Source organism: Aulonocara sp. 'chitande type north' Nkhata Bay, linkage group LG3, assembly GCF_057382095.1.
Source record: "Aulonocara sp. 'chitande type north' Nkhata Bay isolate Kocher_YH1m ecotype deep benthic linkage group LG3, A_spYH_male_GT1.1, whole genome shotgun sequence".
Lineage (NCBI taxonomy): Eukaryota > Metazoa > Chordata > Actinopteri > Cichliformes > Cichlidae > Aulonocara > Aulonocara sp. 'chitande type north' Nkhata Bay.
Genome location: NC_141346.1, coordinates 28,418,447 through 28,434,298, shown reverse-complemented (window position 1 = coordinate 28,434,298; position 15,852 = coordinate 28,418,447). Strand labels below are relative to the sequence as shown.

At 39.3% G+C, this 15,852-nt stretch overlaps 1 protein-coding gene and 1 pseudogene across 2 annotated transcripts; one reads left to right on the top strand and one right to left on the bottom strand.

Annotated features, from left to right (window-relative positions):
* Nucleotides 1-1,075: 1,075 nt before the first annotated feature.
* Nucleotides 1,076-6,090, top strand: LOC147335023 (uncharacterized). Of its 2 annotated transcripts, none has more exons than XM_086286977.1 (10): nucleotides 1,076-1,228; nucleotides 1,498-1,566; nucleotides 2,881-2,961; nucleotides 3,065-3,186; nucleotides 3,509-3,558; nucleotides 3,666-4,016; nucleotides 4,097-4,183; nucleotides 4,555-4,632; nucleotides 4,778-4,907; nucleotides 4,999-6,090. In XM_086286977.1, exons 5-10 carry the CDS (start codon nucleotides 3,516-3,518, stop codon nucleotides 5,009-5,011), a joined length of 702 nt encoding a protein of 233 aa, XP_086143103.1. In that variant the 5' UTR covers nucleotides 1,076-1,228; nucleotides 1,498-1,566; nucleotides 2,881-2,961; nucleotides 3,065-3,186; nucleotides 3,509-3,515; the 3' UTR covers nucleotides 5,012-6,090. The 2 variants fall into 2 exon arrangements, with proteins under 2 accessions (XP_086143103.1, XP_086143104.1); XM_086286978.1 differs by having other exon boundaries at nucleotides 1,076-1,247.
* A 5,961-nt stretch (nucleotides 6,091-12,051) lies between these two features.
* Nucleotides 12,052-13,330, bottom strand: LOC147335022 (uncharacterized; annotated as a pseudogene).
* Nucleotides 13,331-15,852: the final 2,522 nt, after the last annotated feature.

The following is a 15,852-nucleotide window of genomic DNA, read 5'->3' as shown; positions in this document are numbered from 1 at the left end:
ACATTAACACCGCTGCATTTGGGTTTTTTGTCTTGCTTTCCGAGCCTCACATTTGGATCCCACTCTGCCTGCTACACAGCGGAGCCTCGACGATAAGTGTATGACAGTGAGTGCTCAATACTTCTAAAGATGATCAAAAGAAAAAGACAAAAGACATAGAGAGGAGGGAAAATGTCTTTTCACAAAATTAGATTTTATTTATTTCAAAGTGATGTCATTAAATATAAAGTGGTACAGCAGCTGATACAAAAGAAAAAGTCATGAGACCACAATACATAGTCAAAATGCTGGGTTTGCCTATGTAGGTACTCAGTTAATTGTAGTCTAACGACGATACCTGTTTCTAAACTTAACTCTGTATTATTAATGTTTACGTTGGTGAAACACTGCAGTTTATGGTCACAGTGTTCAGGTTAAAATCCAATGTGATTGTGTGTTTGTTGAAGTGATTCAGAATATGATGTTTTCAACCTTATTAACATCAACCTCATATCCTCATGCTGATTTCTGGAAATTCAGAGCTAACATATTACATTTAGACACCAATTCTGCCTGATGTTTTGTTTTTGTTTTGTTTTTTTAATGTTGATTCTGATGTTTCCAGGCTTCTGGTATTAAGAGTTAAAATAAATAAAGAAGCCATTTTTAAAGTGAGTTGAGTTCATTTCAGGACATGTTTGAGCAGTGTGTGGTTCTTCTTTAATAACTCAGTGTTGCAGTCACATGTTAACAAGTGAAAGAAAAGAAAGATTGTTTACGCATTTGCTTCTTTTGTCACTTTAACCCCTGATGTCCTTACTCTTGTTTTTGCAGACATTTGGAGTTATAAATAATATAAATATAAATCATTATGTGAAAATAATTTCCTTACAAAGTTTTTAAACAGTTTTTGGATCCAAAAACACTTTATTAGCCTGTGATGATCCAAATAAACCTCCTAAAATAACAAGTGAGACTCTGACACTTAAATAAAGTGCGCAACAGCTTGTCAGCTGATCTGATCCAGCTTTTACTGACATGAGTCATTGTGCTTTAAGTCAAAATGAAAGTGAAACTAAAACACACACGGCAACAAACAAGAAGAAAAAAACCCAACAGATGAATGCTGACTGGCCAGTATATCAGGAGTCTTGTACACAAGTTATGTTGTGTTATTATAGAACTGAAGCAAAACGACGCGTTGAAGCGAATAAAAAGCTACCAACGGGAAGAAGAGGAGACAACAGAAGTATGAACTTGATCTTTTAGTATGTTTTGCTGTGTTTCTGTGTCATTCTTCTTTGTTTTGTACTGCAGTTGATATTTATTTATTATTATTACGTTTTTATCTCTTTCTTAAAATGCCTTTGTAAAGTAGCAGGACTAAAATGTTACATGTCCGATAATGAACACGTTTGATCACAGTCTGTAAAGAGGATGTGACTGGGATTAACAGTTTGAACACTTCGTGGTATTCTGCTTCATCCGAAACATTCAGAGTGTTGTTTGTTCTTCCAGCTGATCATCAGTTGATATAATTGATGTGATAGAAAGTGGACAGATCGCCGATCGCTCTCTTACAAACAAGTAAGTTGACGTTAAAACATCCTGTGTGAACATGTGTGCTCCTGTTGTTTACTTTCTGTTGCACTCACTGTTTAAATACGCTACGTGGGCTCATTTTCATCAGATTGGAAACAGGATGAAAAACAAAACAAAACAAATATCTCACAGAAAAAGGACAGAGAAAGACAAACAGCTTTTAGTTGGTTCATGTGATACAAAACATGAAAACCCAAAGGGGGTTTTATGAAAGTGCGCAACATGAAGTAAATAGCGGCATAGCGGTGTTTACAGTGTCAATAAGAGTTTATAATAATAATAATAATAATAATAATAATAATGATTTAGTTGTTGTTGTTGTTGTCAAAAACACGAGGCTTGTGGCTTTTCCTATCATAAAAAACAGAAAACTGAATGTTTATGTGCAAAATAAAAGACACGCATCAGATGGAAGATGCAACGCGCGTTCGCGTACATATAAAAGGCACTGTTTTTGTCCGCTAGAGTGGGATTTTCACGGCATATTCTGCACCAAATCTCTGTGCGTTCATCATTTGCCTCCTGCAACCACTTTTCCGAGAATACGCGCTTCTTTTGTGGTTTGGACTCCTTCTGACATTTCTTTGGAGGTGGAGGAACACCAGAGTAATTGCTTAAAGGAGCTTCTTCGACATCTTTAAGAGTTCTAAACAAATGTCTGTCCTCCTCCAGAAAATCTTATGTACGCAAACACGCGTTGCAACTTCTTATCTGGTGCGCGTCTTTTATTTTGACAGCGAATGCGCACCTGCGGATATGTGCACCTCTGAAAATAGAAAACTATATTAACCATTTAACAATCCATCCATCCATTCGCTTCCGCTTATCCTTTTCAGGGTCGCGGGGGGCGCTGGAGCCTATCCCAGCTGTCATAGGGCGAGAGGCGGGGTACACCCTGGACAGGTCGCCAGTCTGTCGCAGGGCCAACACACAGGGACAGACAACCATTCGCACTCACATTCACTCGCACATTCACACCATTCACACAATGGCAATTTGGATTTTCCAATTAACCTATCCCCTCAAGCTGCATGTCTTTGGACGGTGGGAGGAAGCCGGAGTACCCGGAGGGAACCCACGCAAACACGGGGAGAACATGCAAACTCCACACAGAAAGACCCCGGCCTGATGGTGGATTTGAATTCAGGACCTTCTTGCTGTGCGGCAACAGTGCTAACCACCGTGCCACCGTGCTGCCAAACCATTTAACAAATTGTTTAAAAAAAATCAACAAAATAAATCAAAATGAATCTGAATCTGTCTAAAAAGTTCATTAAATATATTTTTGTGAAATTTCAGGAAGGAGATTTAAACCGACAGTGAGTAGTGACCTTGATTGTCCCTTTGAGGCCTTCTGAATTTACTTCATTTAATTTTCTGGTGAGCACCGATCGTTGTTGCCTAATGTTCAGTTTTGTTGTCTGTGAGGTGTGATGAAATGAAAATCAATAACACTGATATTTTTTCTTTTTAAATTTCACAGGTCACTAAGTGTAATGCACCCAGTAAAGTCAACAGGAAAACTTTACATGCTCTTCCGTGTTCGTAGAGAGGAGCTCATGGTTCGTAGAGACAGCTGCCAGAGACGGAGAAACGCAAGAACAGGTAGAAAACTAAGCCTAAAAACATCTAAACATGTTATTGGAGTAATACTGAAAACACACTTCACTCTGATGTCAACAGACCATTTTAAATCTCGTAGCTGAAACATGCGCAGAATTATGATCATGGTTTGGATCATAAACGTACATTAATTCATGTGCTGGTGAGCTGCACAGAAACGGTATCTGTGTGCACTCTGTGTGGGGAAATCACTCAGTGGTTTTTAAGCTGGTGAAAAATGTGAAATATTTCACTTTTATTTTTATTGTCTTTTTTAAAAAAAAGATATTTATTAAAACGTTCTTCCTCTGATTCATTCTGACAGAGAGAAGATGATCAGGATCCTTCTGTTTCTCGGCCTGGCGTCCTCTGTCTGTGAGTGTCCACATTTAGACACAGTTATATTTCGGTAAATTCAAATAAATAAATAAATAAAAAAGGATAAATGAACACACAATAATGAGGTGGTGTCTTCTCAACAGGGACGTTTGTTTTGAAAAGGACTGCGACTGTCTTTGAGGCCAAGGAGGACGACAACATCACCATCAGATTGGACAGTCAGCTCCAAGCTGACGTGTCTCTGGCTGACGTGATGTGTGTTTTCCACTCAGACGTCACTAAGATTTTGTTTAAAATGATCAGAGGAGTGGAGGACTCTGAGTCTCAGCATGAGCAGTTTGCAGGACGAGTTCAGACTGACAGAGACGCTCTGAGAGGAGGACGAATCAGACTTCATCTGTCCAGAGTCACAGCTGAAGACTCTGGAAGCTACAGGTGTGACGTGGCTGCCGACTACGACGACAGCCTGAAGAGATGGAGGCTCGAGACAAATGGTAAGTTGACTCCTGTATCTCTTTAGGACTGGGCTGTATTTATATTGCAGATGAACAAACATTCAGATTTTCATCCTCAGAAAACTTTGTTTTGAGTGTGGGTCGAACTTCTGATGGAGACAGCAGTGATGTCTCACTCAAACCTCCAATGTTTGGACCACCAAAAGGTAAATCAGATCTGAGGAGCTGCATTCAGAGAGTGTTTCAATAAATTTTATTTTTATTCGTCTAAAAAGTTCAGTGTCATAAATTTATAGTAAATTGTGGAATTATTTAATTTAAAAATGTCTAGTCTTCATTACGGTTGTGATAACCTCCACAATGATTTGCACTGACAGGAAAAGTTATAGAAAAAACTATAGAAATGTAATAAAGATAAAACTTAAAGTAACATTCAAATATTTATTTTGGTGTGGAACATTTCTCATCCATAAAGAAGATGGTCAGAAATATTTTTGTAAAACACATCAATTAAAACAATAACTTCCATTTTTCACTGAATAAATCAATATGTCACAATTTAGTTTTCTCTTTTCAGGTTTTGCGTCTCTGTACATGAATGTGAGGAAAATAAAGGTGGACAAAATGAAGATTTTGAGTGCAGGTGATGCTGAAGGTAATTCAGGAAAATGATGCAGGGGGGGTTTGGGGCACATACAGTACAAGCCATGCATGTGTTACAGAAAGTAGAGGTTACAGCATGCAGGGTGAGAACTCATTACTGTATGTACTGTTTTCAAAAACAATCCTTTGTTTTCTAGATCCACAACTGGCGGGAAGAAAGACAAGTCAGGAGGAAACGGTGCTGTTTGTTCTGGCTGTAGTTTTAATTATTGCAAATGCAGGAACCATCGTACTTTTAATAAAATTTCTTCATGATGGTTTAAAACGGTACGTTGGCAAACTTTTATTGCATCTACATGTTTGACTATGTCTTCATTTGATTTTGCCTGACTGTGGTGTTGTGTGTTGTATATTACAGATCAACAACATGATGAAACACCGCTACTGTGTCCCTGACCAAATGAGTCAAACCAACAACGACTTTCTTACCTGCTCCAGTTGTGCTAATGTTAAAAACAAACTAACAAATAAACAACAGCAAAAAAAAGCTCACTATAAGAAAATTACACTTAGAAGATGAAAAAAGACCAAAAAAAAAAATCAGATGTTAAAATGCTGATTCTTTGCTTTCGAAAATCTTTTTCAGTATTTGTGTCTTTTCTAAATTGAGCCTTTGAACTAAGAGTTGATAGAAATGATATTTCAGAAGCAAACAATTCTACATTTAGTGATTTAGGGTTTAATTTCCTCATATATAATGCATATGCAGTATGATGTATTTTTCTCACTTAAAAATACTCAAATGAAGATCAGTGTATATCATGGGGATAACAGCTGTGGGGTTTAAGGAAGAAAGAACAGATGTAATTTTCTGTACCATCACTTCAAAGTCCTTCTTCTCTGTACCTATTACCACATTGTGTTCATATGCAGAGAGAAATAACTTACTTGTTATCAAAAGGAGGCAGCACGGTGGCACGGTGTTTAGCACTGTTGCCTCACAGCAAGAAGGTCCTGAGTTCAATTCCAACACCAGGCCGGGGGTCTTTCTGTGTGGAGTTTGCATGTTCTCCCCGTGTTTGCGTGGGTTCTCTCCGGGTACTCCGGCTTCCTCCCACCGTCCAAAGACATGCAGCTTGTGGGGATAGGTTAATTGGATAATCCAAATTGCCACTAGGTGTGAATGTGAGTGCGAATGGTTGTCTGTCCTTGTGTGTTAGCCCTGCGGCAGACTGGCGACCTGTCCAGGGTGTACCCCGCCTCTCGCCCTATGACAGCTGGGATAGGCTCCAGCGCCCCCCGCGACCCTGAAAAGGATAAGCGGTAGCGAATGGATGGATGGATGGTTATCAAAAGGGAATTTGATATATAGTTTCATCAGTTAAATTGCACAAAGCATATTGTACAGGGTACAGCGGCCATGAACGGCACTAATGCTAACTTTATTTGAAACATCTTGTCTGTAGATATTTTGATTCTGTTCTTGAAATAATATTTTGACTTTTAGAAATGTTGTCTTATTCTCAAAATGAAAAACGTAAAAAAGAAAAGTTGTCAGTCAAGTCCCCACAGTGCTGCGGGGTAGACTGCTGCAACAGCTGCCAGCACAAGTGTTCTTAAGCTTCCTGTTTTTCTGGTTCTTTTTGTCACACTCTTGGCAGTCAAGACTCTTTGCTAGATCATCACTCTGGCAGTGCATATCCTGTTTGCTTTGAAGTGAACACAACATGGTTTCAGAGCTGAAGCTAACTGGAGAACTAAGCAGCTATCAGAGATCAATGATATGAACAAAACTGGGGAACAGAATCCGCATTGCAGTTTGATGTGAATCATGGACAAGGCACTGCACCCACACTTCCTGGACTATGGTGTGAACAATTTTTTGAGTGGACAGAGACATTAATCTGAGAGGCAAGAAGAAAGGTGGAGGGATTCTACGGTTTCTCAATATAAAGAGCTTTAATAATTTGGCATTTATAACACAATGATTTCCCTGCTTTTGGGTTAAATAAAGCATATTTTATCTCACCTTATTTTTTATTCGGTGAATAAACTCAAAGACAGGAAGCAGCATTAACTGTTAATAATGATTACAGTTTAAAAACCAAGTGCAGTCAAAAGGAAGCATGCGTGTGAGCTGTGAAAGACCTTTTCCAAGTGGGACTTCACTGTATAAGAGTATCATATGGTCATACTGATGCATAAACAGAAAATAAATCCTTGTATCTCCTACTATTAAGTAAACATAACAAGATTGTAATATTTTTCCTTAGTTTACAACATTAGTGTCTAATTTCTAAAGAAATAAAGCACCTCTTATTGTTATATTGTTGCCCCAAGTAAAATAAAGTATTTTTTTTACAGAGAGCATTGACTTGCTCTTGCTTTAGTGTACAGGTTGTGCACCAAAAGCACACAGTATTGTTCTTAAATGGGTCTTAAAGGGGGCATGAAAGCTCCACAGGCTAATTCACACCATTGAGCAATGCTCTAAATAACTGGCACAGATATAACTCGGTCTATGAAGCTAGATTTAAGAAAAGGGTGCTTGAAGTTCAAGTTTTAAAAACAAGTTTAGCACCATATTGTGCTAGTAAAGAACGAGACATCACCAGTTTGGCTCGTTCTTTACTAGCTAATAGACTTACATTAGTTTATGTTAGCTAAATCTTATCCAAAAGATCAGATTAAACACACAGACATACAAAGATGTATTTGCCCTTTTATAGATCTGTATCTGCGCACTGTTTGGTATAGACACACAGATGCTTTTTTTTGTCATGCAGCTCCTGCTTTCGACGCTCAAGTTTAAGTTCAGTGAAGTTTGGCTCTCGTCAATTAAATTTCTTATTTAGCCACAGCAATATATTGCGTTCGCTTCTTAACCTCATAACTTTGAGCCATCCACCTTTGGCAAAATATGTTTTTAGTGTGTGTTTATGTAAGTCTTTTATCAAGTAAAGAATTATTTTTCCTTCTATTGATGAGGATTGTATGCTGTGAGAAATTAGGAGCTGTGAGAAATCAGCAAATGAAATTTAGGAGAAGAGGTTCCAGGGATTAGATCAAATATTGGATTTTCTGATCTGCTACAGAGGTGATAAAGATTATGTCTAAATAGTCACATTTTATTAACACATTTTATAGAGAATGTTTTACTTACATGTTTGTAGCAAACCTGCACTGATCCATCTGTGCCATTTACCCCCTTATCTTCTTATGCTGAGGGTTGGTATGTCGATGATAGTTGTCGTTTTTTTGTTCTTTGCCCACCTTTGCGTGGTAATGACTGCACAATGTTAGAAAGAAGCCCCAAATAATCAGATGACCCCGGTATGCATAGGGAATTTGCGATGGTGAAAAGAAAAACCTCCCTTTTAACAGGAAGAGACACCAGTTCAGGGAGGGGCCAACCACGGTGAGGGAAAATAGAAGGAATACCTAACTTTATTTTGTTTTAATCAAATAAAAAATATTTTCACTTAATCTGTACTCTTTTTGTTGCCATATATTCAGTTCCTACATGCCTGTTGTATTTTGTGTTAGAGTACTTGGCGATAGAAGAGCAGATGGAAGAATGATGCAACCTACAACAGCAATGCTCAGTAGCTAGTGGATCTGAGAGCAGAACACAACAACCTCCCTGAACAGGGTCCAGTAACCATCACAGTGGCAGACATCCAAGAAAGGATCTCTAGTATGAAGAGTTGGACAGCACCAGGCCCTGACATGATTCGTGCCTACTGGCTGAAGAAGCTGAATGCACTCCATGAGCATCTGGCAGCACAAATGAACCAGCTGCTAGTTGACAAGAGAATGGATAACTGGAGGCCGGATGGTCCTGATCCTCAAGGACCCCCAGAAGGGACCGGTCCCATCCAACTACCAACCAGTAACCGGCCTCAGTACCACATGGAAGCTCCTGTCACACATCATAGCAGCAAAGATGAACAGGCATATAGGTCAATAAATGAGCAGGGCAGAGAAAGGGATTGGCAAGAATACCAGAGGCCCAAAACACCAGCTACTGGAAGACAGAGCAGTCAGCCAAGACTGCAAGACCAGACTGACCAACCTGTGCACTGCCTGGATTGACTACAAGAAAGCCTATGCCCCACACCTGGATCCTGGAATGCCTAGACCTATACAAGAGCAACAGGACCCTAAGAGCCTTCATCAGGAAATCAATGGGCATGTGGCGGACAACACTAGAGGTCAATTTTAAGTCCATAGCACAAGTCACCATCAAGTGTGGGATCTACCAAGGAGATGCTCTGTCCCCACTGCTGTTCTGCATAGGCCTGAACTCCCTCAGTGAGATCATTGACAAGACAAACTACGGGTACAGACTACAGAATGGAGCAGTTGTCATCCACCTCCTGTACATGGACGACATCAAGCTGTATGCAAAGAGTGAACAAGACATCGATTCACTGATCCACACTACCAGGCTATACAGCAATGACATCGGAATGGGCATAGAGGACAGCTATAAGTATCTGGGGATACATAGGTAAATGGGAACCATGAAGAGGCAGCTAGGAAAGCTGCAACTACCAAGTACCTGCAGAGGGTCAGGCAAGTCCTGAGCAGTCAGCTGAATGGTAAGAACAAGCTCCGGGCTATCAACACCTACGCCCTGCCCGTGATCAAGTACCCTGCTGAGATAATAAGCTGGCCAAAGGAGGAGATAGAGACCCTGAGGCTGTATGCTAAACAGAAGGAAGGAGAAAATGTTGTAACTGGAAACCTGGTTGTATAAATGTTGTATAAATTTGAGACATGAGACTTGATGCAGCCATCCTTTAACTCTGTTTTTTGGGTTTTAATGGAAATAATTATTCATGGATTCAGTTAAAACCGAACAGAATCAGTAACAGAAACATTCTCCTGTTTATTAGAAAAGATTTTGATAGTTTATGGAGCAACACATGAGTGTGGTTAAGTTTGTTTTTAGGAAAAACAAAGAGGTCGTCACTTGAATTTACCTTTGACAGAAAATATTTTCTGATGCTCTGAATTCTTTAAAATGTGAAATATTTTCAGAGGAAATCAAAGTGCAGTTTTTTTCTTCTGGTTGCATATCACCATCTCTCTTTCCTCTCTCTCTGCTTTGCTGGTTTATTGTAAACACCAGATGGGAAAGTCACATCAACACACAAATAGTTTGCTCAACAGGAGTTTTCTACTTTTTTTTTTTTTCTTTTGCCCAGTGGCACTTTTGAACATCTGGGCTAATGCTAAATCAGACATCATCAGATTTAATGAGGAGGTTGAAGACTGATTCTGGTGTGTGACTGTGACCATCTGCGGAAGAGGTGCAAGTGGGATGGTGGTTCACTGGTGTGTACTGTAAACTCACAGCAAGAAGGTTCTTGTTCCACCTCCTGTTTGTAGTTTTGCTAGTCTTGATTTAAAAATACCAGCGTTATTTCATTTAAGGAGCTGACTTGAGCTGTCCAGTGCACTGCCAAAAATATAATTTAAGATAATATTATTGTATCTCTGAACCATGTACAGTTTTATGACTCAATAACACAGAAAATTCTTTGGCCTGAGGTAAAAAGTCAGATAAGAATGTGAAAGAACTACAAAATGAAGACAGACTGAAGAAGAAAGAAGAAAAGGGAATGTTTTTGTTTTTTTTACTGGTGAGCTTATTGCACCATCATCTGTCCAAGAGGAAGAATGTTAGTTCCATAACTTGAAGAAAAAAAAAAAAACATACACAACCAGTCCAAAATTTGGACACACCTTTTCAATTTAATGTTGTTTCTTTAATTTCACAACTATTTACATTGTAGATTCTCATTGACACATCAAAAGTATGAATGAACACACATGGAGTTATGTAGTAAACAAAAAACTGTGAAATCACTCAAAACATGTTTTATATTTCAGATTCTTTAAAATAGCCTCTCTTTGCTTTGATTACTCTCTCAGTGAGCTTCATGAGGTCGTCACCTGAATTGGTTTTCCAACAGTCTTGAAGGAGTTCCCAGAGGTGCTGAGCACTCAATGGTCCATTTGCCTTCACTCTGCGGTCCATCTCATCCCAAACCATCTTGATTGGGTTTAGGCCTAGTGTGAGCCAGTTTCGTCATAGCGCTTGATAGTTTTTGCAACTGCACTTGGGGACACATTCAAATTTTTTGCAATTTGCTGGACTGACTGACCTTCAGTTTTTAAAGTAATGATTGACTGTTGTTTCTCTTTACTCAGCTGATTGGTTCTTGCCGTAATACGAATTCTAACAGTTGTCAAATACGGCTGTCAGCTGTGTACCAGCCTGACTTCTGCACAACACAACTGATGGTCCCAACCCAGTTATGAAAGCAAGAAATTCCAGAAATGACCCCTGACAAGGCATACCTGTGAAGTGAAAAAAACATTTCAGGTGACATGTCTGTGAAGGGTCTCAGTTATCCAGGTCATCGTAGTCTAAGGAGCTTGGAAAGAAAAAGAGTCTGGACTTCTTTAAGTTGCTTGAAGAAGTTTCACCTCTCATCCGAGAAGCTTCTTCAGTTCTAGGGTCAAATGGTGGGAGTATCCCCCCCCCCCCCCCCCAAAGAAGGACAAAAGGACCCCCTGAAGATCCTTTACCTAATCACAGGAGCCAAGGTGTGAAAACGGGTGTGGGTCACAATCAGCCAGGGTTTCGGGTGAGTTTATTGTGAAACCTAGCCCCACCCTCTCATGTGATTTCCTGAGGTCAGATGGCCCTCCTCTGTTCAAAGATGTCTTTGAACGACACCAACTGTCTCCCATCTATAAACCAGTTTTGGGATCCCTTCCCAGACGCCTTAACACCCACTCACACCCTGGGCCATCTGACCTCAGGAAATCACACGATATGGTTTCTTTCCAAGCTCCTTAGACCACTTCAGGTGACTACATCATAAAGAGAAGGTGTGTCCGGACCTTTGACTGGAAGTAAGATATAACACAGACACACACACACACACACACACACATTATGAAGATCTAGTCTGTAAACTTTCCTTCAGAATTTCTGAGCAGCATGAAAATAAAGCTGCAGACATAAAATCTGCTGTTGAGATTTTCTAAACACAGTAAAAAAACAAGTCCTCTTTATAGCGGTTGGATTATTTCTGTAAGTTGATGAAGCTGAAGTTGGAATTATGCAGTCCAGTCATTTATTTCATTGGTGCAGGTATTCACACAGCACATGAATGAACAGCAGCTTTGGGTTTTACACACTTTGTAAGCTGTGTAAAAAGAATAACCAATAATAAACAAAATTTACATTAATATTACAGATGAAACTGGTTCACTCATTTCTGTGTTAAACCAGCTAACTCAAATCTCTCCTGCTGTTACATCAACAATGTCATCTGGTGGTTACGAGTTTAGAGCAGAGTAAACTTGTGTCTGAAGCTTTATGTTTTGTGATGAATCTTTCTGATAGATGTGTGGACTGTAGGTTCCTGTCAGTACTGATGGGATGTTACTATAAGAAGCTCAGCATCTGTACTTCTGCTACAGGGTTCTGCATCCTGGTTTTATTTCTGAAATAAAATAAAAGTATAACAAACACAGCCAGCAGAGCTGCTGACACTCCCATTGAAATGTAGAAACCAATCATTCCCCCATTTTCTGCTGTTGAGTTTGTTGTTGGTCTCTGAGGTTGGAGCTGGTCAGAAACTGCTGTAAATGACATGAAGATATTAACATTAAACATCAGAATTAAACTGATAATAGTTCAGTTCATAGTGTTAGTTAGAGATCATATAACAAAAATCTCATAATAATAACTTTAATGTATAGAATAAAACAGCCCTTAGTTTGTAAACTCTGTTAAGGCTACTTCATGGACTATGTAAAAGACAGAGGTAGCCACGATGACATTACATCATCTATTGTTTAGTGAAGGCCTGTTACGAAGCATTGATCTGAGTGTTTTTACCGTCGCCATCCTGATTTTTTTCAGATTTGGACATGAGGAGCGAGAGGCAAATCTGACTGAGAAACTGTATAATTCTCCTTACCAGGTTTAGCCTGCTATGTTAAGACGAACAGGCAAAAATTTTAGGAGATTAACTGGAGAAACAAGTTTAAGGCTAGAGTAGCTGACTGATAATCTGCAGGTTTCACCTTTCAGAGGATGACATTTCTTTGACTGAGATGTTTTCATACATCATCCTAGACATAAACATCATAAACAAATTGACTGTAAACCACTTAATAAAAAAAGTTTAACTAAATCAGGTTACCAGTCACGTTGAGTCAATATCTTCCAACACTGAAGCCATAATCAGTGTTCACCTCACACAGGTACAGACCCGAGTCATCAGTCCTGAGTCTGGACAGTTGAAGTCTGATTCGTCCTTCTCTGAGGGCGTCTTTGTCACTCTGGACTCGTCCTGAAAACTTTGCATCCTGAGACTCTGACACCTCAACACCTTCATGGACATGATGCAGGACTGAGACTTTATCATTGATGAAGAGTCCAAAGAGGATGTTGAGAGTTTTGTTGGATCTGTCAGGTTTGGTGGTGAACGTCCACTCCAGTGTGATGTTGTGGTTCTCCTCTGCCTGATAGCAGGTCTGTGTCACATTGACTACAAATGATCCTGTTGAGGAGACAGAGAGGGAAAGAGAGGAGCAGACACACTGAGAACTGGAACAAATCTGTTGTTAAGCTTTATTTGGAGTTCATAAAGTGAAGCTGTAAACTAACCAGAGACACATGAGGTGAGGATGATGAGAAGCAGGATCCTGCAGATCATCTTCTCCCTGTGAGAGGAGACAGAGGTGAAGAGTCATCAACACATGAGGTCAAAGGTCAGTCAGTACAGCTAGAAGAAAAATCTGCAGTCATACTTTATTCACTCATTACAACTTCTGATCCTGTTTGTGATCCTGATAGGAATAAACTGAATATATGAACAAGACTGATGAAATAAATATGCAAACTCTTTATTTTGGCTTTTACTTTTGGCTGCTTCCTTTTCATAAACAGTCACCACAGCAGGTAGTGCCTCATGTTTGATTTAGCAGAGTTCTCAATGCTCCGGATCGAATCAAATTATCAACCCCTCATATGTCAAGTCAATGTGTAAACGACTGAGCTACTGAAGCACAAACGATAGCAGAGTGATTGCCCCACCCAAACAGATGCTGCATGTGTAAATGGTGCCCTGCTTACTCAGCCTGGTCTCACAGCAAAATATGAAAATCACAAAAGAATCAATGCATAAAAGGGTTCGGAGACACAAATGTTTTTTTTTTTTTTTTTTATGTGACTGTCAGTAATGTGAAAGTGATGTATTTCGGTAAGAAAGATATTTTTTGTCTGCAGCACGAGCCAGGTCTCAGAGTTACTGACTGATACTGACTGACAACGGTCAGTATCAGCACACAGATGAAAAACTGTGTCCAGTGAATGACAAATAATCTGTGTCCAGAAACACAAATCAGTTGCTATTATTTCATGAACTTCTGTGAATATCTTACCTTATCAGTATTTTGCACCTCACAGCCACAGAATCCAACTCTAAGTGGGAACAATTTATGTCAGGTACAGTCTGATTAATACAGTTCTGAGTATAACTGCACAGTAGTCAAGGCACTGCAAAGTCCTCCACTCCAGTATGAGACACAAATACAAGAAAAGAACAGACAAGATAACGTGCTCACTCCCACTGTTTTCTCTGTGCACACTTCATATTGTCTGTTCAATGAAATGTGCCACTTTACATACGAGGACTCCAGAAATTTGACGTCTATGCATACCAACCGACTGCTGTCATAGGTGTGTTTTAAACCACGTTTGTATTAGGTATACGCCACATGCCACATACCATATTCAACTGTTTCAGTTTTACTTCTATAGTGAGCAAATTTTAGTTCCACTCTGTGGCTGTTTTTAGTCACAAGATGACTCATTTCTGCCAACATGAAAATAAAAAAAATGCAAACAGACACAGGTAGTCTTTTTGCTATTGGCAAAATGAAAGATTTTACATAGAATAAGTTCTTCTTGTTATGGTAAATGGCCTGTATATAGCGCTTTTAATAGTCCCTAAGGACCCCAAAGGACTTTACATATCCAGTCGCACCCATTCACACACACTGGTGATGGCAAGCTACAATGGGGCGCACTGACAGAGGGGAGGCTGCTGGACACTGGCACCACCGGGCCCTCTGACCACCACCAGTAGGCAACGGGTGAAGTGTCTTGCCCAAGGACACAACGACCGAGACTGTCCGAGCCAGGGCTCGAACTGGCAACCTTCCGATTACAAGGCGAACTCCTAACTCTTGAGCCACAATCACCCCATGTTAGTACTACAGACATGTTATTAAATCCAGTCCGAGCAGAAATATGAACAAAGTTGAAGTGATCGTTTGTCTAACTTCTTGAGCAACTTGTTACGTGAGTGTAGACAAATATTGTGGACATGAAAGCTGATTATTTGCACAAAACTTCATCTTTGTTAGAAATATTTAACCTCATTTGTTATATTTCCATCAGTATAACATTTCTGCAGCTGACATACTCTAATGAAACACTAGTTCATGTTAAAGGCGAGGGAAACTAGTGAAGGTTTACTGGAACGAAACAGAATGAAATAAAGAGCTTTTCACATCAAGTTCAGTTCAATAAATAATGAACTTTTTAAAAATATGTTGGGCTGAATAAAGGTGATCTCACCTTGGCTACGATTATATTTAGTTGTGTGTTAACAAGAAGAAAAGAAAAGATGAGTTCCTCATTTTTATTATGTTTTAGCATCCTGCTATTTCTTAGATTTGTTCAGAAAGTTGTATTGATTTTATTCTGTATGAGTCCCTGAGATGAATGATTGTGTACCTTCAAAAACAAAATAATTGATAGAGACTTTTAGGTTACTGATGTAACCTAAAATGCAGGTTGTTCCTGAAAGCTTTAATCTAATAAATAAACATATTAGTCCTTCTTCTGAAAGTCAGATTTTTTACATTTATTACAATCAGTAAAATTAAATTGTTGGACAACAAAATTCTCGATTAAATTTTTGCTGTATTTGTCAGCTGACCAGAGTCAATTCTCCTGCTGAGGTAATACCTCTAAGTTCATGTGAACAGTATTTGAAACAGGTCTGCTTGTAATGTTTCATTTAGCTTTTCTAATTGCATAAATGCTGTATAGCAGAAAGGATCAGTTATTGCTGTTAGTGGAACTTTGAGGAGGAACTATATGCTTTTGTCACATTGCCTTTTGTATTTGACTGGAATGCAGACTGCATTTTTTTACATCCAAGGTTAC